Source organism: Phycodurus eques, chromosome 8 (assembly GCF_024500275.1).
Source record: "Phycodurus eques isolate BA_2022a chromosome 8, UOR_Pequ_1.1, whole genome shotgun sequence".
Taxonomy (NCBI): domain Eukaryota; kingdom Metazoa; phylum Chordata; class Actinopteri; order Syngnathiformes; family Syngnathidae; genus Phycodurus; species Phycodurus eques.
Genome location: NC_084532.1, coordinates 10,091,699 through 10,118,560, shown reverse-complemented (window position 1 = coordinate 10,118,560; position 26,862 = coordinate 10,091,699). Strand labels below are relative to the sequence as shown.

Here is a 26,862-nt window from a genome sequence, read left to right as displayed (position 1 = left end):
GACATCAATGTGTAAAGGATATCACCACATGGGCTCAGGAACACTTTAGAAAACCAATGTCAGTAAATACAGTTTGGCGCTACATCTGTAAGTGCAACTTGAAACTCTACAATGCAAAGCAAAAGCCATTTATCAACAACACCCAGAAACGCTGCCGGCGTCTCTGGGCCCGAGCTCATCTAAGATGGACTGATGCAAAGTAGAAAAGTGTTCTGTGTTCCGACGAGTCCACATTTCAAATTGTTTTTGGAAATTGTGGATGTCGTTTCCAAAGAGGAAAAGAACCATCCGGACTGTTATGGACGCAAAGTTCAAAAGCCAGCATCTGTGATGGTATGGACCTGTATTAGTGCCAATGGCATGGGTAACTTACACATCTGTGAAGGCACCATTAATGCTGAAAGGTACATACAGGTTTTGGAGAAACATATGCTGCCATCCAAGCAACGTCTTTTTCATGGATGCCCCTGCTTATTTCAGCAAGACAATACCAAACCACATTCTGCACGTTTTACAACAGCGTGGCTTCGTAGTAAATGAGTGCGGGTACTAGACTGGCCTGCCTGCAGTCCAGACCTGTCTCCCATTGAAGATGTGTGGCGCATTATGAAGTGTAAAATACGACAACGGAGACCCCGGACTGTTGAACAGCTGAAGCTGGACATCAAGCAAGAATGGGAAAGAATTCCACCTACAAAGTTTCAACAATTAGTGTCCTCAGTTCCCAAACATTTATTGAATGTTGTTAAAAGAAAAGGTGATGTAACACAGTGGCAAACATGACCCTGTCCCAGCTTTTTTTGGAACGTGTTGCAGCCATAAAATTCTAAGTTCATGATTATTTGCTAAAAACAATCAAGTTGATCAGAACATTAAATATCTTGTCTTTGTAGTGTATTCAATTAAATATAGGTTGAACATGATTTGCAAATAATTGTATTCTGTTTATATTTATGTTTAACACAACGTCCCAACTTCATTGGAATTGGGGTTGTATTTCTGTTTTTCACACTGATTACTTGTGACTTTAGTGATTGGATGTTTATTTATAGTTCAGTGTAGATTGATGTGTGTGTGTGTGTGTGTGTGTGTAGACCTATTTGGTATTATTGCTGCACAGTCGTATCACAAAAGTGACTGTGTTTGAATGGCCATTAGTTTTCTGTACCACTAGTCCTCATTAAGGTCGTGAGTAAACTGAAGAGTGTCCCAGTTGACAGGACAAGTGGGGAGTACAACCCAGAGCTGGTTGGCGGCCAGTCTCATACAAGCACATACAAGTGTTCACATTAACACCTATAAGTAATTGAGTTGGTTTTTAAAAGTCGGTGAAATGTCATGCAACCACGGGGAGAACATGCAAACTCTCCGTCGCGCATTGCGCAGGACAGCCAGAGCCCGGATTCGAACCCGGTGAAAAGTTGCCCCGGCAGCATAATAGCCAATGAAAAACGAAGACCCTCCCCCAGGTACATGGCAGGTCGACTCGATACCGGAAGAAGGTCAATAGTCACCACATTCAAGATGGCGGCCCCCTTGTGTCAGTGTTATAAGGTGAGGGTTTGGGTCGCTGGCCGTAAAATGAACTCTTATAACTCATCAAAGAGCGGAATATCCGTTATTTCGACGTATATAGATTGCGTGCAACTGTTTACTGGGCTGCCTGTAGCTTTTCGGTTTTCCTTCAAATAGCCGGTCTTTGGACTGTAGCTAGAACGCTGAACTCGTCTTGCTACATTTTCCATCTTTGTACCATGGAATCAAATACGCAAACTATTCCGAACAAAACGGACCACTTAACTGAATTGCTTACTCTTCCCAAAATACAACTTGTGATAGGCATCATTTACCCAAGTGGTTTGAAATATCACACATTCAAATCTAACTTGATTGCCTAAATTTAACATCTCGTCTTATGCTCGGTTAAACTGCACATGACGTGCGATCATATTTTGCATTTCTATCGAGTACAAGGTTACTGATATCATTGTGTGTCTCACCAGGTATGTGTAAGACGATACTCTTTGGCATTCCCCTCATCTTTCTTGCTGCTGCACAACAGAGCCAATGTCTTCAGAATACGCAGCATTCTCCCAAACTCTTGTCAGGTGGGAATATCGATATGTCATGTGGAACTGGATGTTCTCCACCTTTGCATTATTGGCATTTCCATCACGTTTTGTTTTTTAGCTCTAACAAACCTGTTTCTGATATTTATTTTATTATTTTTTGTATATATTTATTTAATCCCTGTGCTATTTTGGCTCTATATCTCCCTGACATTCTTTAAAGGTGCCTCAGTCCTCACTTCTCCAGGCAAGATATTTGTCAGGGGAGAGGGGCGGAGGAAGAAAAGGCTTCCTCGGTGAATTCCTCGACGGTTTGAAGCAGGAGATTAGCAAAAACAAGGAAATGAAAGAAAATATCAAAAAGTTCAGACAAGAGGCCAAAAAACTTGAGGAGTCTGATGCATTGAGGCACGCGCGCAGGAAATATGTTAGTATTTGACCATGCACATTGCATTTGTGTCCATCTATGTAATGTATTTGGTTTAGTTTGGTAAAACATTGTGCTTTTCCTAGAAAACAATTGAGTCTGAAACAGTAAAGACTTCTGAGATTCTCAAAAAGAAGTTGGAGAACCTCTCAGACACAGTAAAGGAGGTAAATGCCAAAAGCCTCTCACTCAGCCTATTAATTGTCCTATGACCAGTGTGCGCTCCAAGTTGACTCCCTTTCTGTGTGTTTTGTGACTAGGGACTTGAGGAGGTCACACGTACGGAAATTGGAAAGAAGATAAAGGAGGGAATGGAGGAGGCAGCCAAAACGGCAAAGACCTCAGCAGAGAGCGTCTCAAAGAGTGGAGAGATGTTGGGAAAGACTGGTGCATTCAAAGCTATATCAGAGGTTTGGATTCAGTGCAAGCACACTGCTCTGTGAGATGGGGGGTTTTCAAGGTGTGTGATGCGCATCCCTAGGGGGCGCCAGTGGACTACAGGGGAGATGCAGAATCTTGAGAAAAATAATTATATTTTAATAATATTCCATCACTGTCAGACGGAAAACCTATGTCCAAATTTTGTCAGTTTTTTTCACAAATCTATACAATTGGTCAGTCCTCACGTGGTTCTATTCTTTTATTTACAAATTAATGACTAATCATAAGTGTTGAAAATGGCTTGCTGTCTTTGACGATGCAATGTTAATTCTTCAGCGTTTTGGTTTCCTGAAAAGTGATGGTTTTGGATATGAGAAGATTCCACCCAATGCCAGCACTATTACAATTTAAACCTGCTGAACTAACTTAAGATATGAACGCTACATTGGAAGGCCAGAGCTGAGATTCGAAAATCAGAACTCTGAGGCAGATGTGCTAGCCACTAGTTAGTACACCGTGCTGACATTGTATATTCAAAGCGTTAAAATCTATTCTGGCAATATTTGTCGCTAACACATAAAATCCCGAAACCCTTGTGTGGCCAAATGAACTGTATAACATCAAGAACACAAAATTGTAGCTATCATATACATTTAGAGTGAATATCAGGGCAGTGGGGGAGGTCCAAGCATTTTCATATTCTCTGATGGGAGCTTCACTCTTACTTTGAAAACCATAGTGTAAAATAAATCATACCCCCTCCAAAACAAGAAGCCTTTATATGTCTAGAAGCTCACTATTTTACTTTATTTATTTTCAGGGTATGGAGAGTGTAAAGAAAGAGATTGGTGACCTGGGCCACACCGGCCCCTACCGGCCCCCTGCTCGACTCAGGAAGAGGAGCGAATTCTCCTCGAAAGGGTCATCGGATGGCAACAAGGTCTTTGAAGCCAACGAGTACGTGAGTGGCCACCTGCCTTGCTCTCATGCTGAGAGAGGCACGCCACAGCTATGTTCTCCTCTCTGGACCAGCATGTTTAATTAAATACAACGGCAAGGTTCTTATCTTTTGTGTGTTCTTCAGGGAAGCCATGGGTGTAGTGCTCCACAAGGACTCCAAATGGTACCAGCAGTGGAAGGACTTTAAAGACAATAATGTTGTCTTCAATAGTAAGAACAAAATAACTCATTAAATTTTCTTGTATGCCACAACACCTTGTACACTGTCACAGTGTAATGAGATAATTTATGTCTGAAAACTAGTAGTTGTAACATGATCTGTTATTTTTAAACTGGTGAAAAAAAGTTTAGAAATATTTTGGTCATTTTTTTTTTTTTTTTTTTTTTAAACATTACAAAAACCAGGCATTTGAACAGGGGTTATTCCAGACTGGGAAAAAACATCTTGGAACGATCCATGAAGTCAGTGGAACAAGGAGCGAGCAAGCAAATATCCAAAATCCACCAGCAACAAAAAAACGCCATCCAACAAATCCACAACATATCGACACAGCTTGTTTCCTTATAAGCACAATTTGGAGCGGCACATCCAAACGACACACTTCCTGTATCGGTCCCATGATTTTTTTTCTTAAAACGATGCACGCACCAATACGGGGTTTCACTCTTGTGTGCTCGGCACAGTGTTGACGCACCAGTGTTGTTCGTCCCATCACTAGTGTTTTCTTTGTTTAATATTTTGAATGCCTTGGAAATTCTTCTGTACCCTTCTCCTGACTGATAATTTTTAACAATGACATTCCTTTGATGTTGTGTAAGCTCGCTGTCGACCATGGCTTACGCTGTAAATTGTGAGTGAATACAAAAATGTCACAAGAACAGCTGAACTTTTTTCGGGGGGGTTATTCATAGGCACTTTAAATGGTGGCAGGTGTGTACTGGCTCCCATTTAGCATAAGATTGAATGTAAATGGTTAATTCTGAACAGAGCCACATCCCCAGTCATAGGAGGGTGTGCACACTTGTACAACCACTCTATCTCAGTTGTTTATTTTTACTTTCCCTTAGATTTTTTTTTTCAGTTAAGTTGTACAAGTTACAGCTCACATCCATGGTGGAAAATGTTTTGAAATGGATTTATCTTGGTCTAATTTTTTTATTTCACAAAAACCTGCCATTTGAACAGGGGTGTCCAAATTTTTTTCACGTCCTATTCTCTTACCTGCTGACCCTGAAGAAAGTCAAATTTTGGCGTTTAACCTTATTGCATTTATGATTTATGCGCTCACCTTTTCCCCCAAACTTCATTCCCTCTCCAGGGTTCTTTGAAATGAAGATGAAGTATGATGAGAGTGACAACGCTTTCATCAGAGCATCGCGGGCTGTCACTGACAAAATGACCGACCTCATAGGTGGGTTTGAGATCTAATAGTCTGCATTAGTCATGCTGTGAGGCTTATTTAAGATGATAAAGTAAAAGTACAGTGGAACTGATGTATCAGCTGTATTGAACTTGTAGTTATGGTAGTTCGATCAAAAATTCAGCCTATAGCCACCATTGTAAACTGTAATAGTTATTGACACTGTCAGATTAATAGTAATTTTACAATGTGTTTTTGTTGTGCTCATAGTTTGCATAATTGTAGGTATTTATAATATTTAGGCCATTTCATGTAGCTAAATAAGACATATTTAGTAGTTTTAGTAAAATACATAGAAAAATATGTGTGCATGATGTGCCTGAATTATTCATTACAACCCTCTGTTCAGCCAGTCTGTCGTCATTGGCTGCTCAATGCTTCACTGTGTTTCACCATCACACGTGTCCAGGTGGACTGTTCTCCAAGACGGAGATGTCAGAAGTGCTGACGGAGATTCTGAAGGCGGACCCGTCCTTCGACAAAGATTCTTTCCTCAAGCAGTGCGAACATGACATCATCCCCAATATTTTGGAGGTACGCAGCAAACAGTGAGTGTGTAATTGTGGAGTTTCGTTAATTCAGTCAAACACGTTGAGACTTCCTGCAGCCCATGTTGATGGACAAAATTTATTCCAAAGTATGGAAACTGCGGTTGGACATAAGCGCTATCAAAAATATTCCTTTACAAAACTACTGACGCTAACCTTTGCCATTGTTTTTTTCTAACTGGGGGAGTCGTTTGTTGTTGGAAAACATTCAAATGTTGTCTTTGTAATTTTACTCTAGATGTAAGTAAGTAACCATAAGTAATTATCTTTAATTTGGTCTGGTTTAATTCCCTATCTGCAGTCTTGAAAATCTGCCCATACTTTTGAAATATATGCGTATATATGCGCATATGCGTATGACGTCATCTTTGCTGTCTGAGTCGTTTTATTTTCCTCTTCTACTTCATCTTTTTATATGGTTTTGCGTCTTCACTTTGTTTGTTTGCTATTGTGCAGTGCACTGACTGGGAGAAGCCTAAATCAGAATCAGCTTTATTCGCCAAGTATGTTACAAGACACACAAGAAATTTGTTGGTAGTTAGAGCCACTCTAGTATAACAAAAAAAGCCACTATGACAAAATATACATTTAGGACATAAAAAAAACGCAAGTATGGTGAGTCATTGACCAATGAAAGTATACCACTAGTGTGGTAATGCTGATATAATGGCATTGTGCAAATGTAATTTAAACTGACTAATACTGCAATGATCTGGTACAGTGATGATTGTGCAAATGGTGCAGATTTCTCAAACACATAAGTGGGCAGTAGTAATCAACAACAGTATGCAAATAGTGCAGCGTGATATTAAGTGTGTTGGAATGTCTGCTGGTTTTGCATTGTTCGATAGCGGCTACCTGAGGGAAAGAGCTGGAAGAGGTGGTGGCCAGGATGTGGAGGGTCCAAGAATTTTGAGAATTTTGCATGCCCTTGTCTTAGTCCTTGCAGCATGCAAGTCCTCGAGTGGGTAGGTGGGTATCGATAATTTTTTTCGGCAGTCTTGAATGTCTGTAGCAGTCTGAGTTTGCCGTTCTTTGTGGCAGCACCAAACCAGACTCTGATAGATGTGATAGATGGTCTGATTGAATGACTTCTGTGCAGAACTGTGAATTTTTTGGAGGACTATTTAATTGAGTCACATTATTGTCAAGTAACAATACTCTTACTTGAGTACAATATTTGGCTACTCTACCCACCTCTGGATCAGACATCCTCTATTGCTTCTCTTACGTTTAAGCAAAATTTTTTGCTCATCCGATCAGCCAGTGTCGTATTTGTTGCACTGATCTTTTGTATTTTCGTGCTGAGGTTGTGGTCCCAAGGGAACCGCGAAGCACACGTAACATTGGCGACAAGAGCTGATCTGCTAGTACAGCTTGTATTAATTAGGAAATGTGCCTACATTTATCTAATTAGTTTACAGATGTTAATGTTAAATGTATTAAGCGACGGACCGATGTTAAGGGTTATGTCACAACACAGAATGAACTAACTTCAAATTCAGAAATGGCCAATCTTCTTTTCCTTTCGGCTTGTCCCTTTAGGGGTTGCCACAGCGCGTCATCCTTTTCCATGTAAGCCTATCTACTGCATCGTCCTCTCGAACACCAACTGCCCTCATGTCCTTCCTCACGACATCCATCAACCTTCTCTTTGGTCTTCCTCTAGCTCTCTTGCCTGGCAGCTCCATCCTCATAATTCTTCTACCAATATACTCACTCTCTCTCCTCTGGACGTGTCCAAACCATCGAAGTCTGCTCTCTCTAACTTTGTCTCTAAAACATCGAACCCTGGCTGTCCTTCTGATGAGCTCATTTCTAATTATATCCAACCTGGTCACTCTGCGAGCGAACCTCAACATCTTCATTTCCGCCACCTCCAGCTCTGCTTCCTGTTGTCTCTTTAGTGCCACTGTCTCTAATCTGTACATCATGGCTGGCCTCACCACTGTTTTATAAACTTTCCCCTTCATCCTAACAGAGACTCTTCTGTCACATAACACACCTGACACCTTCCTCCACCCATTCCAACCTGCTTGGACCCGTTTCTTCACTTCCTGACCACACACACCATTGCTCTGGATGGTTGACCCCAAGTATTTGAAGTCCTCAACCCTTTCTATCTCTTCTCCCTGTAGCCTCACTCTTCCCCCTCCACCCCTCTCATTCATGCACATATATTCTGTTATACTTCGGCTAATCTTCATTCCTCTCCTTTCCAGTGCATGCCTCCATCTTTCTAACTGTTCCTCCACCTGCTTTCACTGCAGATCACAATGTCCACTGCAAACAACATGGTCAACGGGGATTCTAGTCTAACCTCATCTGTCAACCTATCCATCACCACTTCAAACAGGAAGGGGCTCAGGGCTGATCCCTGATGCAGTCCCACCTCCACCTTAAATTCATCTGTCACACCTACATCACAGCTCACCACTGTTGTGCTGTCATCGTACACGTCCTGTATTATTCAAACATACTTCTCTGCCACTCCAGACTTCCGCATGCAGTACTACAGTTCCTCTCTGGGTACTCTGTCATAGGCTTTCTCTAGAGCTTCAAAGAATCAGAATCATCTCTGTCAAGTATGTCCAAAAAAACACACAAGGAATTTGTCTCCGGTAGTTGGAGCCACACTAGTACGACAACAGACAGTCAATTGACAGAAAACACTTTTGAGACATAAAGACATTGACAAAAAAAAAAAACAGTCACTGAGCAATAAAGGGCTGCTAGTTGTCTGGTAATGACGAGACTTCAAGGAGTGTATGCAGTTTAAAGTGACGAGTAGTGCGATAATCTGGGACAATGTTGATTGTCCCACACAAGACACAATGTAGCTCCTTCTGACCTTCTCTGTACTTTTCCATCAACATCCTCAAGGCAAATAATGCATCTGTGGTACTCTTTCTAGTGGCCAATAAAAAATATTATACTGAATATTTTCCTGGAGGATGCATTTGGTAGTAGCCTTTGAAGTTGAATAGTGAAACAGACAGTGATTTTAGTTAATTCTTTTCCAGAATGAGAGTGCTTAAAGAGGAGGAAGCTATTCATATGGCACAGCTTGAAGCAGGCATCAGGTGCAGGTGGGAGATGGGCCTGGCTCAAGTTTGAGGCCAAAACAAAAAAGCAAAGAAGTGAGGCAAATTTAATTTTAATCTTAAATATGTACATCAACATGTACTTGAACGGTGTAAATAAATGTTTGTCTTCCAGACTGCTTAATTTATGCTCAAATCCAAAAAAATCTCTCCATGGGCCCAGGGATCATTGCTCGGTTAGACATAATTATTTCTTGTTCTTTCTCCATGCAGGCAATGATCAGAGGAGAGCTGGAAGTGTTGAAGGACTGGTGTTATGAAGCGGTACAACCTTTGTCTCAGTCACTGTATACTACGAGGCTAGAAATGGGGTTTTGACAATTGAACTTTACAAACAGGAGTAAGATGTCCGGAATAGACTCCTGGTATAGCGGCTGAAATAAGTATTTAACACGTCACCATTTCCTCACTAAACATATTTCCATAAGTGCTATTGACATGGAATTTTCACCAGATGTTGGCAACAACCCAAGTAATCCATACATACATAGTGTAACAAATAAGATCAGAAATTCAGTTGTAATAATGTGAAATGACACAGGAAAAAAGTATTGAACACATGAAGGGAGGGAGGTGCAAAAAGCCATGGAAAGCCAAGACAACACCTAAAATCTATCAGTAATCAAACAGCAATCCAGCCCCTTGTCAGTGCAATTGAATATCAGCTGGTTCATTCCTAATTGATGGCCTACAAAAAGGTCTCATTGCCAAGGTGTGAGTCAAGACATATCTCATGATGGGTAAGAGCAAAGAGCAGTCTCAAGACTATCGCAAACCTAAACTTGCAAAACATAACGATGGCAATGGTTGCAGGAGCATATCTAAGCTTCTGAACGTTCCAGTGAGCATGGTTGGGGCCATAATTTATAAGTGGAAAGCCAATTCTACCACCATAAATTTGCCTCGATCTGGTGCTCCTCAGAAGTTTTCCGATAGAGGAGTGCAAAGAATAATCACAAGTTGTCCAAGACCCAAGGACCACCTGTAGACAGCTTCAAAAAGACGTGGAATTAGCAGGCACTGTTATCACAAGGAAAATAGTGAGTCATGTACTCTGCCACCATGACCTGTATGCACGTTCATCACGCAAGACCCCGCTGCTGGAAAAAAAAAAGCATGTCAAAGCTTGTTTAAAGTTTGCTGAACAACATTTGGACAAGCCAGTTAAATACTGGGAGTATATAGTCTGGTCGGATGAGAGCGAAATTGAACTCTTTGGATCCCATAATGCACACCATGTTTGGAGGAGAAATGGCACTGTACATCACCCAAAAAAACACCATACCAACAGTTCGGAGGTGCGAACATGATGGTGTGGCGTTGCTTTTCAGCAAATGGTTCTGGATGGAGGAAGGATGAATGGGCAAATGTACCAAGACATTCTTGACAAAAATCTGCTGCGAGCTACAAAGATGATGAGAATGAAACGAGGATGGACATTTCAGCAGGATAATGGTCCAAAACATACTGTCAAGAAAACTCTCAATTGGTTTCAAAGAGAAAAAAAATAAAGCTGCTAGAATGGTCACCTGACTTGAATCCAATCGAAAATCTATGGAAAGAACTGAAACTCTAGGTCCATAAAAGATGCCTACAGAACCTTCAAAATATGAAGACTGCTTGTGTGGAGGAATGGGCCAAAATCACACCAGAGCAATGCATGCGACTAGTTTCTCCATACAGGAGGCGTCTTGAAGCTGTCATTGTAAACAGGCTTTTGTACAAAGTATTAAATAAATACCAGTTGGCATGTTCAGTACTTGTAATACTACCTGTGTCATTTCACATTATTACACATAATTTTAATAATTTATTAAATAATCTATCTAGTAATCTTATTTGTTCTACTTTCTTTGTATGTATCGATTACATGGGTGGTTCCCAACATCTGGTGACATTTTAATGTCAACAGCCCCATTGGAAATATATTTAGTCAGAAAAATGGTGACGTGTGAAATACTTAATCCAGCTGCTATAAATGATCATGAATGTTATCATCTTTTTTTTTTTTTTTTTCCCCTTTATAACGTGCAGACATACAGTCAGCTAGCACACCCGATCCAGCAAGCCAAGGCCTTGGGACTTCAGTTCCACTCAAAGATCCTGGACATCGACAGCATTGATGTAAGTTCCAACATACTGCCAAACTGCATAGATTTTGCCAAAAGTAGAATAGCAACAGCAGCTTGCTCCTTCTGCTTGGAGAAGCCATCCTTAGCGGCTTCCCCCAAACCTCTGACAGATGGTCGCAACCGCTGGCGTCATCATAAATTCTGCAAGGTAATTGCACAGAACGTCAGTGCGGGAGAAAAACAAAGCAAATCCCATGAAACAGCCTCACTTTTATCATGAATCATCTCGCCATGTTTTATTATTGAACAACTAAGGAGGGTAATCATCTGTGAAACGACTCAAGGTTGTAGTTGCAAATACTTTATCCAGTAGACAACTGGATGTAAAAATGCATCTGGATAAACAATACACAACTGCATTTAAAAAATCTGCCTCTACAACAGATAAAATACTCAGACACTGTCATCAAGGAATTAGTTTAATTTGTATTATTGTGGTTGTAGAACTATTTCTAATATTTTGCCCCATTGTGAAGGTCAATAAGTTGATTCAGTGCACTGCATACTGCAACCACATTAATAAACAGTAATACAGTATTAAATTACTACCTCTCTAACAGTAGCCATCCAAATATATCTGATTGATTATATTTTTTATGCAGTTTTTCAAAAGCCTCAGTGTGAATATGGTTACTAGTGTGTGTCCTCTTCTCCAGCTGGCCATGGGGAAGATGATGGACCAGGGTCCGGTACTGATTATCACCTTTCAAGCTCAGTTAGTGACGGTAATACGAAACACCAAAGGAGAAGTGGTGGAAGGTGACCCTGTAAGTGACACAAAAAAAACAATGCACTTGCATGCACATTCCATAATTTCTGTGTGATAATTTTTGTGTATATGTATATACATTTTCATTGTGTACCCAAGAATCAAGGACTCCTCCCAGGCCCGTTATTGATATAAAAATCCAAAATATTTGGGATTTCATTCTGATATTTTCAGAGGTTGAAGTGGGCATAATTATAGATGTCCACATACAAATTGGTGATCATTGGTTGCGGTTTTGACATTAAACAACATTGAGCTTATTTTTGTCTTTATTTGTATTTTTTCCCCCTATGGTGGCAAGAATCAAGGTCCCCTCCGAGGCCCATTATTTATATACAAATCCATAACATCCAAAATATTTTGAATTTTGTTCTGCTATTTTCAGAGGTTGAAGTGGGCCTAGGTAGAGATGTCCCCTTACACTTCGGTGACGAATGGATGCAGTTTCGTGACAAAGTTACGTTTAGCTATTTCTATAGTGAGTACATGTGAAGAGGAAAACTTTTAACATCCATAAAATAAAAAAATATGAGGGATTTTGTTCTGATATTTTCAGAGGAGGAAGGGGGCATAATTAGTGATGTTCCACATAGATTTTGCTTACAGTTATGTGACATTAAACAAAGGTAAGATTTTTTTTTTACATTTTGCGTGGCCTGTCCCAACATGGGATTTACAAAATAATAATAAATACATCAGCGCATGCATAATATTTCTTTGAAAAACCTCATAAAATGTGGATAATACTTTGTTTTGAGCACATGGATAGCAGCAAATCGATGGTGTGCATTATACATGGGTAGAAGGGTTTCCCTGATTTTTGGGGTTCGATTTTGGGGGTGCGTATTATACACAAGAAATTACAGGTACGTGGATTTAAATTAGGATTAAGACAATATGTCATGTTAAATATGCATGATTTCACAGTGGTAATATGGCTAAATTGTGAGCACTGTTGATTTTGACATGATTATTGTTAATTTAAACTACATCAGGTGCATAATCACAAATATGTGACCTGGACACAGGACATAAATTGGCGAATTGTGACACTTTTGACTGTGGTTATTTATATCCACAACCCTCAACAACAACTCCTTCATGCGCTGTAAATCAGCCTGATTGTCTATTGTAGTGCCTCGGGGCCACGGTGGTGTTATGGAGGTCAAGGCACCCATTCACGAAAAAACACCCTCTCACAATTCTTCACATATTGAACGTCTCACAATGTGGAGATTTACAGTCCTCAACAGGGTTCACATCAAGGCACTGTAAATGTTTTAATCCACGCACAACGCATGCGATTTAATGAGGAGTGAGGGGGATATGTGTATCACATTGATTGACAATGTAAGAACTACAGTATATTTGTAATGTTTATTATTGTGGTTGTAGTAAAGAACTGTCTAATATTGTGCCCCTCACACCTAGGTCTACCTAATACTGTTGAGTCACATTTGAGAAGAATGATGAGTCATGTTCTCTTGCTAGGATAAAGTTCTGAGGATGATGTACGTGTGGGCTCTCTGTCGAGACCAAGAGGAGCTCAACCCACATGCTGCCTGGAGACTGCTTGACATCTCTGCCTCAAGCACTGAACAGATCCTTTAAGACTCTTTGATACGCACAGAAGCAACACTCGCTCACCCGGGGAGAGAACATTCTCAACCTGAACACGATGTAATCAGATGGGGAGGAAACTTGATAGTCAACTCACTGCAGAAAATGCTTCATGAAGGTGTTTTTTATGTCTCACACAAGGGGGCGGTAGAGTACCAACGACGCTCATGCACCCATACTCAGTCTGTAAGGTGCTGGATTGCACCAATTTCTCCCCAAATCACCCCCCCCCCATCTGTTCTTTTCCATTATGTCTGGGCATCTACAGCCCAATCCCTTGTTTGTATGATAATCATCCAGTGTAATTGTCTCAAAAAGTCAATATTTATTATGAAAAATTACAGATAAACCGGCGCCACCACCCACCCACCCCACACACACACACAGACAAAGACACACACACACACGCTAGGGGGCTTTTAGGAAATAAATTTCATGTTGATAAGAATCAAATAGACAGTCGAAGCATTTTTTTAATAGTTCCCTTTCTGGGCGATAGGAATATTTTCACTAAAGTAATTATTTTTAGATAAAAATTGAAATTGTAAATTGTGACAGCTAATGTTTTTCTTTTGGACCAAATGCTGAGTTGCAGTGTAAAGTCATCAGAACTCCACCAACCATTCACATTCATAATTGCGCTTGGGAGGAAATTGTGATCAATGTCAACATATTTTTTAAATGATCTGTTTTTTCTTTGAATTAGGTTTATCTTTGAATTAGCTTGAACCCGGTGTGCCTTCACTTTGTAACACTTATAGGACGGATATCCATACTGGAAGTCGCCATTATGAGTGGGGCTTAATGTGCTTCGACGAATAGAGCTGGTAGAGGCATAATGTTTTGTTGTGAGATGTAAGCAATTCAAACACCCCTCTATGTTGCAGACTATGTATAAAAGTCATACTAGGTGGGTTTCAGTGCTGAACCACCTTGAAAATGTCTACAATTTTCAGATCCTTCACTTCCATATCTTCAAAGATTGTGTGTTTGTATTCACAGCATAGAGGGTTAAAGTAGTCGAAGATGATGCTCGAATCCCCTTGGAAAAGAGCTGCTCTTTATTCAGGTTATAAGCCTCCTTCACCGTGCGTCGCAGATGAGTTCAGGTGCACGTGGCTCACGTCACAATAGTTCATCGCCTGTGGCAGCTATCTGACAGTCTGGTACAGATGGTGCAACGCAATGTTGCATGCATTTGCAGCATCCAGTTTCAATCGGCAGGATTGATTACAGAGGCTTTGAGTCTGAATTTTGGGGAGTGGCTTAAAACTGGCCTGCATGCTTGCTTATACAGCTGTGTGGGGTGTCTGTGTGTGTGTGTGTGGGGGGGGGGGGTTTCTCTGCACCCAAGACACCCAACAACCCCCCCCCCCCCTCACATGATGGATCCTCCTTGCTGAGCTGTGCTGAGGTTGCATCTCCTCCAATGTAGTGCTCATCACTCTAAATGCACCCCCACAATTCACACACACATATTCACAGAAGCCACCCTGTGGGATGCACACACCGGGGATTGCTCAGCTGGATCTGATTAGAGACACACTCAACCAGAAACCAGCTGACACAAATGTGTGTGTACCACCGTGTCTGTGGAGACTCGGTTCTTACAGGGGACAAAACAAAATGCATATGTTTCATGTAAGTACGTTTAGGATGACTTTTAAGTGGGTTGCTGCTGATTCTTCATTTATTACTTTGCAGACTGATTTTCATAATCGATTGGATTGATGAACAGCAAAAAAGACCACAAGTGGCATACATTTAACAGTACAGTATGTAAACCCTACTATTCATGTTGGATGCTGCAACGAATGGCCCCCCAAAAAACGTTTGATGCCCATCAAATGTTTACAATTGCCTATGTTAAGAGTTCCATCCATCTGCGAGGCAGATGTGCTAACCAGTCCCCACCGTGCCGCTTATTAAGAGTTATAACTGTAAAACAAACTATCATCTCAAGACACGGGAATATCGGTTCAAGTTTATCCTACATCATCACCGTGAAACAGATCACAGATTGTTTGGCTTCACAAAATGCACCGGAAATGCATGTGTATGTTGCCGTAAAAATGGCAATTGTCAAGCAATAACGAGACTAGTGATATTTGTTAGCTTGAGCTTTTTATTTGCCACTTAGTAGAGCAAAAACCTACGCATGCAGCATAGATTCTCTGGAACTTCCGCTAACAAGCCGTACTAAACTTAGCTCCTTCTCAACATACTGTACAAAGATCTGAGTAGGGCCTTGATGCCAACTAAGTGTGTTTCAGAAAAAGCACACACAAAAAAAAATGCCGGTAAATTGAGTTTTTATTTTTGTGGTTTTATTTTCGTGGGGTGTAGAAATGACATGTACCAAAACCTTTGTTTAAGTGCCCTAGCTGCCTGTGTGTATCTGTAGACTTATCGCGAAACAAACTCCTCTACATACAGTGGGTACGGAAAGTATTCAGAGCTCCTTAAATTTTTCACTCTTTCTTTATATTGCAGCCAAAAGATAAACTGAAATATCACACAGCCATAAGTATTCGGACCCTTTGCTCAGTATTTAGTAGAAGCACCCCTTTGAGCTAATACAGCCATGAGTCTTTTTGGGAATGATGAAGTTTTTCACACCTGGATTTGGATCCTCTGCCATTCCTCCTGGCAGATCCTCTTCCGTTCTGTAAGGTTGGATGGTGAACGTTGGTGGGCAGCCATTTTCAGGTCTTTCCAGAGATGCTCAATTGTGTTTAAGTCAGCGCTCTGGCTGGCCCATTCAAAAACAGTCACGGAGTTGTTCTGAAGCCACTCCTTTGGTATTTTAGCTGTGTACTTAGGGTCATTGTCTTTTTTGAAGGTGAACCTTATATATATATATATATATATATATATATATATATATATAATTTTTGACAGGGAATCTGTACCAAAGCGGGAATGTATATGTTTATAAGAGAGAGAGAGAAATTCATTCATTTAATAATAATCATATAAATATTAAAATAATAAAAATAAAACATCCCACAGAAAAAGGGCACATTTTCTTCAGGAAGAAAAAGGGCAGGGGGCTCACGACCCATTTGGTGTCTATGTGCACACGTGCCTGGTTTCCAGTATGTATGTGGATATTAGATTTCGTTTGTCCAATCAGATTTCAGCCTCTATGTGCTGCTATGTTAATCTCATCTGCCCAGGGCCCTCAGAATCAGTGGTGCTGGCCATTGCTTAAACTGTATTAGCAATGAGACTGTTGCTTTAGCCAATCTAATTTCAACTTTGCCTCACAATAACATCAGCATTTTTCTGTCCTCTTATAGGTTGTTCAGAGCAAGCCAAGTTCCACAAGCAAAACACATCTATAGCGATCTGCAAACATTTTTAACATTTAATAATCACCGTCTATAGTGGGTATGATGATATTTTAATCGTTTTTATGTTTTTTTTCTATGTTATTAGCTAAATATTGATTCTGAACTGCTCCAGATGGTACTCGTGACAGAGTTGAGTGCTACTATATTCCATTTTTGTAATGTATTGATAGTTTCTACAAGGATCTTGTTTGATGTGCATCATGCGTTTAAAACATCAGCGCACAAAATTGTGTGTGCATGTTCCCCAAATAACACACACACATATGGGAGAGTTAACTGTTTATTTACCATAACCACAGCGGCACATGTTATCAATATTCAGGCAGTAGTTGACTTCAGCGAACTAATTTTCAACATCTTTTGATTGACAGGTGAAAGTTTTGCAGTCTAGCAGCTCAAAGCCCGGCCTTATTTTACATTTTATAAATCATTTATTTAACCAGGTAAAAGCTTATTCAGGTGAATTGACCACTCTAAATTGCCCATAGGTGTGCATGTGAGTGTGAATGATTGTTTGCTTATATGTGCCCTGTGATTGGCTGGTGACCAGTTCAGGCTGTACCCCACTTCTCCCCCGACAAGCGGTATGGAAAATGGATGGATGGATAATATAAAATCTCTTTTTAAAAAGTCAAGAGGCAGCAGGAAGTATAAAGGCAGTAGAAATTATACAGTACGTAACACAACAACATTCATGCAAAAAATAACGAATACAAAATAATAATGACATTAAAATGTTTGACATATGATTTTAAAACAGTGACAAAGCCCAAATGCTTTCGAGTACATCTGTACGGTATTTACCTGTTTAATTGTGTTAACAAAAAGCTGCATTGCAACTACTTTATACTGAATTTCTGATATTCTCATATTATATCCAAAATTAGCAGTGATGTCTTCTTGGATATGGCCATGGGGAACATGACGATGATGTGCAGGTCCTCCTAAAGTTGTAGGTGGTGAGATTATACACACACTTAAACCGGAAGTGAGGATGCACTTTTGAAGTCTACTTTGCATCCTTAAAGTTGAGAGCTGGATTTAGCTCAGAGTGACGCAAACGGAATGCAGTGGTCACCACATGAGGGGCTCTAAGAGACCGTAAGAAGCAGGCCGCTGACAGTCGGGGTATGCGTCCGCATCTCCATGGACACACACGCACGCACGCACACACACACAGAGGTGGTGCCAGGTCACGTCCCATGGAAGTGGGACACAAGTGTCACATTGACTCTCTCACTTGACGGTTGAGTGCAGACATCATGCTGAGGCCTGGAGTCCAAGTTGGCAGCTGCAAGCAGGGCTGACAGACTGAGTGACAACAGCTCGGAAAATACAAAATGCACAGGAAAAAAAAAAAATCTATACCATCAAATATATTGAAGCATAATCATGGAAGAAAGCACTTTTGACTGTAAAGCTCTATGATAAATTCTGGGGTTATTTTTTGTGACATTTTATTGTGTCCCTTACATATTACACCCTTAATAATCATTTTATATCACAAATGGTACTTAACAAATGCAAAGCGTCACGTGCCTGTCAGATTTTTTAAATAGCTGCCCCATTTTCATCTCCTAACTGTCATCTGACTGACATCCCATTAACTGTGGCGCCCTTGAGCTTGCCTGACGCTTGGCCTCCTTTGGGATGATTTAACCAAGATTGTCCTCTGCTGAGTCTCCTTTTTCCTGTTATTTCCTCATTTTCTGTCAATTGGTGGAAACAAATAGTGTTATGCATCAGATGGTTCCAATAATGTGAGTTAAAAGGAGCTATGAGGTCTTGATGGTCAGAATCAGAATCATCTTTAATTGGCAAGTATGTCAAAAACACACAAGGAATTTGCCTCCGGTAGTTGGAGCTGCTCTAGCACCACAACAGACAGCCATTTGACAGAAAATACTTTTGAGACATAAAAACATAGTATGGAGAGTCACTGACCTATGAAAGGTTACCAGTAATGTGGTTGTGTCAGGAAGGACATCCGGCTTAAAACTTTGCCAAACAAATATGAGTGTTCATCCAAATAATTCCCTACCAGATTGGGTGTGCACCGAGTTAACAATGTCCGCCGTAAACCTGCAGGGTTACTACTCAGCAACTGTGGGTCGAAGACGAAGAAGAGGTGGAAAGCGGGTTCTTAGGCAGAAAGAGAAGAGGAATGCACAGAGCCTTGAACTTAATGTGGGGACTTTGAATGTTGGGATTATGACAGGAAAATCTTGGGAGTTGGTTGACAGACGAGGAAGATTAGGAAGACAAAGGCAGAGAACCATGTGGTGGAAGCTGAGACAGGACGAGTGTTGTGCAGCTTTTCGGGAAGAGGTGAGACAGGCTCTCGGTGGACAGGAGGAGCTTCCAGAAGACTGGACCACTACAGCCAAGGTGATCAGAGAGACAGGCGGGAGAGTACTTGGTGTATCTTCTGGCAGGAAAGGAGAGAAGGAGACTTGGTGGTGGAACCTCACAGTACAGGAAATCATACAAGGAAAAAGGTTAGCTAAGAAGAAGTGGGACACTGAGAGGCGAAAGGAATACATTGAGAATACATTTGTCCATATTTGGCTAAGACCGCCCCCATTCCTCTGATGGGTTGCCTCAGTGTAGAAGACCCAACACTCACTACTTCTGAGAGTGCACGTGTTAGTTATGTTGACAGCGCTGGCTTGGGAGCGGAGAGGTAGGCGAAGATCTTTGCTCGATCTTCATAGATAAGCTCAAGAAATTTGGCAGAAAAACGTCTGGAACTCAGGAATGCGTGGATGATTTTAATTCATATTTCACGTTTACAGAGGCACCACAGAAACAATATTAAATCCCAAATACGAGAAAAATTTGGTTCCGGTTTCCTCCCACATGCCAAAAACATGCAAGGTAGGTTAATTGAAGACTGTAAATTGCCCATAGGTGTGAATGTGAGTGTTATTTGTCTATATGTGCCCTGCGATTGGCTGGCGACCAGTTCAGGGTATACCCCGCCTCTTGCCCAGAGTTATCTTAGATAGACACCAGCACGCCCGCGACTCTAGTGAGGATACGTGGATGTTAAATATATATTTAAATACAAATGTTAAATAAATATGAAATAAACCGTATAGGGGCGGCACGGTGATCCACTGGTTAGCGTGTCTGTTTCACAGTTCTGAGGACCGGGGTTTGAATCCCGGCCCCGACTGTGTGGAGTTTACATGTTCTCCCCGTGCCTGTGTTGGTTTTCTCCGGGTACTCCGGTTTCCTCCCACATCCCAAAATCATGCACGGTAGGTTGATTGAAGTCTCTAACTTGTCCGTAGGTGCAAATGATTGTTTGCCCTGCGATTGGCTGGCGACCAAAGTCAGCTCGGACAGGCGCCAGCACACCTGCAATCCTACTAAGGATACGCGGTTCAGAGAATAGATGGATGGATTTAGATGTAACATTTAATATTTTGATTTAACTATTTCAGTGAACAAATATTGTTGTCAATGTGCAGAAAAGTGACTTGAAAATTCACACCAGTGTTTTAATTAAACACTATTTGAAGCTAAACGTGACAAAATGTTGCTGTTATTTTCATACAGTAACATACTTGTCAGATCCATGCCCTGCAGTTCCTCTTTTGGAGCTTGGGGGCGCCGTGTGACTTGTCTCTCCCTCTCCCCCTCTGCCTCCCGAGCAATCAGCAGCACATGTGCAGCACACCTGTCTTCAAGCAGCCCTGATTACTACCTACATTTAAAGCCCGTCAAGTTCTACAGCCTTCGCCTGAGTATTGACGCTTGTTTTCGACTCACCGGCCGACTCTCGTACGCCCAGTGTTCCTTCTGTGCCTTCCCCGTCTCTCTGACCGCTCCAGCCCCACCGCCAACCCACAGCACCTGCTCACTCCTTGTTCTCGATGGCCCGCCACCTCGCCTTGGATGTCCTTACCCTGTGCCGACCTACAATAAACCATTCTAAATGTACCCCCTCCGCCTCAGTCTGCTCTTAGGTCCAATTCACATCGTACTACGCTCCGGGACAATACTAATATTCCACGAGAGATCATTAGGGGAATTATCCAGTTCCACTTAATTTGTCCCAAAAGTATTCTTTATTTGAAAATAATAATCTATATTTGAGATACGAGTTTATCCATCTACGCCAGCAACGTATAGTGACAGGCAACAAATAAGTGCTCGTCCATTCAATGGCGGAAAGTACAATAAACCTGTGTATTAACCTGTTGCCATTCGTACAATAGAATAAGTCATGGCTTTGTGTTCAATTCAACAGGCCCATACTTCACCCTGAGTAAGTAAATTTGTGAGTAAATTGAGACAAGATAATCATTATTTCTGGATTCATACTTGGTGACTTTTGTTTGGTGGTGTGCTGTGAGAACTATAAAATGGGTGCCTTGGCTCAATGAAGGTAGGGAAACACTGCTGTCGGTGAAGCTTAGAAAGCCTTTAATTTTTGACAAAAAGGTTATCTGTTTCATCTTTTCATAAAGCCTTCCATTGTTATTGGAAGACAAGTCATGAGCTAATATTAAAGAGCTTTTTTGTTTTCCATGGAAAGTCATATGTTATCTCCATTTTGTACATCACACAGGTCCCGTCAGATCTGCCAGTAATATCAAAGAGAGAGTTATTAACAGAAATGACCTTACTTTTAATAATAAAAAAAAGGCTGCAGAAAGAAGGAGGATGATATAGAAGAACTTGTACTTGCTCATCATTGCAGATGAGTTGCAAAGCATGCAGTTAATTTATGCAAGGGTAGATGTGGTGCTCTTGCAGTAATAGGCTGTGAGTGTACTCTGATCTGCACTGTGTCTCTCCCACCATGCGCAGCCATGGTCTGCTGAAACGTGAAAGACGTGCTGTGACTCCCAGGACTCACATTACAGTGCAAATGCTGGATGATGGCTCCTACAGTACGTGTGTCACTGTGCGTGGGTCTGCATGCGTTGATGCTGATAAATAAAGCAGACAGACTGCTCACTACACAGGTCATCAAACTGTGTTGTTTTTTTTGCATCATGTTTTTATTCAAATTTCACATCCATTTTTTCCTGATTAGTGTCCCTTTGACATGATCAGTAGTGAATAACAATGTATAATAGTAGGCTATGTAGTGTTCAATATGTAAGTCGACTAAATTATAATTACACTTAGTGATAATGTGGGCAAGGCATGGTTGTGTGCAAATCAGGCAACAAAAACAAGAACAAAAAATCACTTCAACCCTTCAACTCTACACTATCTGGAGTGTTAAAACTGCGAGCAAGATCACTAACATGCACGGGTGTATTCTCAAACATGGCCATTCATTGTGGCATGCATCCTTTCCTTTAACTTACTTACGATCTTAAACTTATAAAAGTGCTCTGATAGAGCCAATTAGGTGATCTTGCTTAATATGCGTAAGGAAAGGCCTTGTGCTCCATAACAGCATCACAATTGAAGGGATTCTTTCTCACCACATGTACCACCCTACCACAAAGAGGAATTTTATTTGAAAGTTTGTGTAGTATTTGGATTAATAACAAAACATTTCACCGTCATAGTAGGTAACAAGAGTCAAATGTTCAGTTCCAATTTATTCCGCTGCTTGAGTCTACAGAATGGCGCCATGTACCGATTTTCCAGTTTAAAGTCCCAATACCTGAATCTTTTTTCAGGTATTGGGACTTTAACTTTCAGGTATTGGGACTTTAACTTTTTTTCTCTTTTTTCATTTTAAAGTTTCCTCTCCCCCCGAGGACACATTTTGTCTCTCTTTCATTTCCATTATCATCATTCCTCTCTGTCTCAAATCAAATTCGCTGTCCAAACCTGCGCCGCCATCAGCTCGCTCTGTCTAATTGTAGGGAGCAGATCCTTTATGAGAAAAGTGATTCTGCTGAGAGGAGGCAAAACAATGGATGCAAATGCTGTTTCTATTGATCGGTCACTGTCTCTGTCCCCCCTCCAGTCGGGGCTGTGTTTACCTTTCCCATCCAGAAGTCTGATATGTCGTAAGATTTAGTGGCGCCGGTACCCATATTAGCCTCTGCAGGAGGACTCTGAGTATACCAGCGTGATGGGAAGCGCGGCTGTAAATACACGTGGCGCTCCTCTGCAGACACGCACTGCTTCATAAGTCGCCTGGAGGAGTGTCAAACAAGGCCATTAATGTTTTGGCCAACAGTTGGGCCCACACAGGCAGACAGAAAAAAATAGGCAGAGACATTTATCACAGCAAGAGGAGCAGGGTGTACTGTATATACATAAGAGCTTGGACAGAAAAGGACACCGAAGAAAAAAAGAATGTTCGAATTCTTATGGACTAAAATGACTCAGTTTGATGTACAATTAAAGAGTCTAATATTAAATTGTCCATAGATGGACCGTAAATATGAGTATGAATGGTTGTTAGTCTATCTGTGCCCTGAAATTGGCTGGCACCGGGATGCACCCCAACTCCCACCCAAAGTCAGCTGGGATAGGCTTCAGTTCATGAGTGAACCAATGTATAGTGTCATGTATCTGTGGATTCTAAGGAAAATTCAATAGGAACATTCTTAGGAGAATAAATCATCATGAAAACATTTCTGTTGAGCCATCAAAAACTGTATTAGGATGTCACCAACAAACATAGAAAACAAACTAAAATGCTATGAAACTCTTTGGTGGGGGTAAGAAATTGGTTGCTGTTCTACACTATCCCGGTAGACCACGAGTGTTCAATATACAGTACCAACCACAAGTTTGGACACACTTTCTTTTGCTATTAAATGAGAAGGTATGTCCTTCAGCTGGTAAACTATAAAGTTATATATAATGTATATAATGTGGATTATGCAATATTTTGCATGCATTGTGCAATATTCGACATAATATAATGCCAATGTTTGTTGGAACTATATTGGTCATTTGATTGCTTTTGATGGAGTACTACAGGACCCTACCGGTTAATTGTGTTTGCTCTTTGCTGATGTAATAAAATATGTGAATTTGACCCTATTAGGGTTTATTTTTTCTTCCGCAGGGATTTGTTTGTGTGAACCTTCCTTAACACGTTTCTTGATACACCACCCTAGAAGCTAGCTAGATGGACGGATTATTCTGAAAATATTAAATAACACCACAATTACGGTACTTGCTATTACGGGAACATTAAAATCCTTCCTACAAATATCCATTCATCCATTGTCAATACCCCTTATCCTCACTAGGTTCACAGGTGAGCTGGAGCCTATCCCAGCTGACTTCAGGCGAGAAGCTCAGGCGGGGTACACCCTGAACTGGTCGGCAGCCAATAGCAGGGTACATACAGAAAAACAACCACTTAGACTCAAATTAACACTTACCGATAATACATAGTCTTCAATTAACTTCTGAAACACGTTTTTAGAATGTGGGAGGAAGCCGGAGTATAAACCAACACAAGCACGGCGAGAACATGCAACCTCCACACAGCAAGGCGGAACCCTGGTTCAAACCCCCAACCTCAGAAGTATCTGCTAAACACTCGGTCACCGTCCTGCCACTTGTGAATAAAATGTCATATCGTATCTCTGTTCAAATTGCTTAAAATTAGATTGTGTGTTGTGTCAGAAGCTACGATGTCAAAGCAAGTTTCATCTGAATCTAATTGTGCATTTTTGGGAGCAATTTAAATTCAAGTAGAAAATCCCATTTAACGTTTTCCGACACTCACAGTCAAATCTCATCAGATTGGTTGTGCTCATAAAAGACATTTTGTTTCTTGGAGCCATATGAAATCACAGAACACTCACTCATTGATGATGCAGCTGACAATTGTGTAAGCCTTTGACTGAAACTTCTTATGATGGCATATAGCAGGGGTGTCAAACACATTTTTGTGGTGGGCCACATCGTAGGCATGGTTTACCTCGGATGGCCGTTATGACTGAACTCGGGATGGGCGAGTACCGATACCAGGTGCCGGCATCGGGCCAATACCGGCCTTATTTCAAGGTAGAGGGCACTTGCGAAGGCTGCCCATACCAGCCACAGATACTTAAGGCAAAAAAATTTAACAAATAAAAATCTGACACAAAGTCCTATTTGGCAGTAGTTGGCACTACACTGCGACCTTTGACACATCGATGAATCATTATGTGGGTCAGAAAGCAAGATATTTGTTCACAATTATCTGTCATTGTGTGAACTGAAATGTTATATAAAAATACTAGTCGTATTGGTATCGGTGAGTACTTAGGAGTGAATACTTTTACTGGTATCAGTCTGAAAACAAGTGGTATTGAACATCCTTACTATGAATCCATATAAATGTATGATCCCCAAATATTATTGCAATGGATAACGAGTTTTGAAATCAGAAGTCAGTAAAAAATATTTTAGAAATTTTCAGTAATACCTTTTTTCAATTTATTTTAAAGGGGTATTGGTAAAAAAAGAAATGCTTTCAATATCTCACTCTGCAGTTTTGGTATTTTAGCAAGAGACATGAAGTCGACGCATATGATTTGCTTTCGCGGGCCACATGAAGTGATGCGGCGGGCCGGATCTGGCCCCCGGGCCTTGAGTTTGACACCTGTGCCATATAAGATGTAGTTTCACAGGTCCAGCGTGCAGACATGATGACAGATCACCTGAGCTGCAGTGGCAGCTAATTCATTGGACTAAATCAGGAGGGATCTTGGGGCGAAAAGACAAGCAGGGTGGGTTACAGGTTCTATCCTGCTGTTCTGCTTGGCTTCCTGCTCTCCACCGCCTATCAATGAAGCCTGATGATGAAGGCACAGTTAGATTAACTTTCCACACCAAGAGCTATCAGTTACTGGGACTCCTGTGCATTTGCATAAAGAAAATTGTCGACTGTTAATCATGAAAAAAAGAATCTTCTAGAGTTTGGTGAGAAATTACAGGTCCACAGACTTTTGGTGTGACATATTTCTTCCCTTAACTTCCCACCGTAGTCGGTTTGTTCTTCTTCTGACATCAGGCTGACAGGTAGTGTAGATGAGCTTGTGAAGAGATCCTTCCTCTCATCAATAATTATTAAGGTCAGGGTCAGAAAGGTAGAGGAAGTAAATGGATTTATGAATGGAGGCAGAAGGTGGAACGCGAATAAGCACACCTGGGGAAAGATGAGGACTCATAACACGGATGAATAAAAATTGAGTGGGAACATTACAGATGTGAGTGAATGAAAAGTAACCAGTGTAAGAGAAAAGCAGTGCACAGAAACCTGTTACACTTACCTCAGTAACTCCACTAAGGCTTAAAAACGATGAATGCATTATTCACCGACATCATTAGAGAACTTGGATTGCCTTATTTGCAAAATTTGGGAGCTTTTAATTTTTTTTAGTCATAGTAATTCTGTTACCAATCAAACAATTCAACATACAATACATTTAGGCAAAGAAAGAAAGAGAAAAATACAGTTCTAAAGTCATACAAAAGTTTTAAAGCGCCAGGTCATGGACAGATACTTCAGCATATATGTGACCCTCCAGCACAAAACGAAAAGGCATTAAAAGTGGTTTCCAATGATTGCTTTTGGTAATCGGGTAACAATTGGTGAAAATATGTCAGTTTAAAAATCGTAAGCGGCGTACCAGCATTAGCCTTGCAATAAGGATGTTTTGTAGATTTGTTTTTAAGCATTAAGGTAAGAAATTCCAACTGGGAAGTGATCTTTTTCTTTTACAGGTGACATCTAAAAATCGGCACAAAGCGTCCCCCATGTCCCAAAAAGGGGACTGCAGGACACCGACCATGACGAAACGTTTCCACATTGCCTGTACATTAAATCCGAAGAAAAACAATTGTCACAGGCAAACAAAAGTCAATGAAAACAAAACCTCTGTGGCAGAGGTAATAAACCATACTTTTTCATCTTATTCAATTCACGCCCCTAATAAAGTTCTACATATTGAGCCTTAATCATTCAACAGCATCTTTTCATTAAGCTTCATTAAGCTACGCAAGATTATATATATATATATATATATATATATATATATATATATATATATCGGCACGGTGATCGACTGGTTAGCACATCTGCCTCACAGTTCTGAGGACCGGGGTTCAAATCTCGGCCCCGACTGTGTGGAGTTTTGCATGT

The 26,862-nt window shown here is 40.9% G+C and overlaps 1 protein-coding gene across 2 annotated transcripts; it reads left to right on the top strand.

Moving 5' to 3' along the window:
- The first annotated feature begins 1,519 nt into the window (after nucleotides 1–1,519).
- timm44 (translocase of inner mitochondrial membrane 44 homolog (yeast)) lies at nucleotides 1,520–14,712 on the top strand. Of its 2 annotated transcripts, XM_061684495.1 has the most exons (13): nucleotides 1,520–1,554; nucleotides 2,004–2,108; nucleotides 2,293–2,496; nucleotides 2,583–2,663; nucleotides 2,757–2,906; nucleotides 3,698–3,834; nucleotides 3,962–4,047; nucleotides 5,157–5,249; nucleotides 5,668–5,792; nucleotides 9,124–9,174; nucleotides 10,945–11,034; nucleotides 11,699–11,809; nucleotides 13,303–14,712. In XM_061684495.1, exons 1-13 carry the CDS (start codon nucleotides 1,525–1,527, stop codon nucleotides 13,420–13,422), a joined length of 1,383 nt encoding a protein of 460 aa, XP_061540479.1. In that variant the 5' UTR covers nucleotides 1,520–1,524; the 3' UTR covers nucleotides 13,423–14,712. The 2 variants fall into 2 exon arrangements, with proteins under 2 accessions (XP_061540479.1, XP_061540481.1); XM_061684497.1 differs by lacking the exon at nucleotides 9,124–9,174.
- The last annotated feature ends 12,150 nt before the right edge of the window (nucleotides 14,713–26,862 follow it).

What these genes read in the sequence shown, in the direction of transcription:
- timm44 (XM_061684495.1), top strand. Translation starts at nt 1,525, where the DNA reads ATGGCGGCCCCCTTGTGTCAGTGTTATAAG. An exon ending in TCATCCCCAATATTTTGGAG is followed by an intron (nt 5,793 to 9,123) that starts GTACGCAGCAAA and finishes TTCTCCATGCAG; the next exon opens with GCAATGATCAGAGGAGAGCT. An exon ending in AGGACTGGTGTTATGAAGCG is followed by an intron (nt 9,175 to 10,944) that starts GTACAACCTTTG and finishes TATAACGTGCAG; the next exon opens with ACATACAGTCAGCTAGCACA.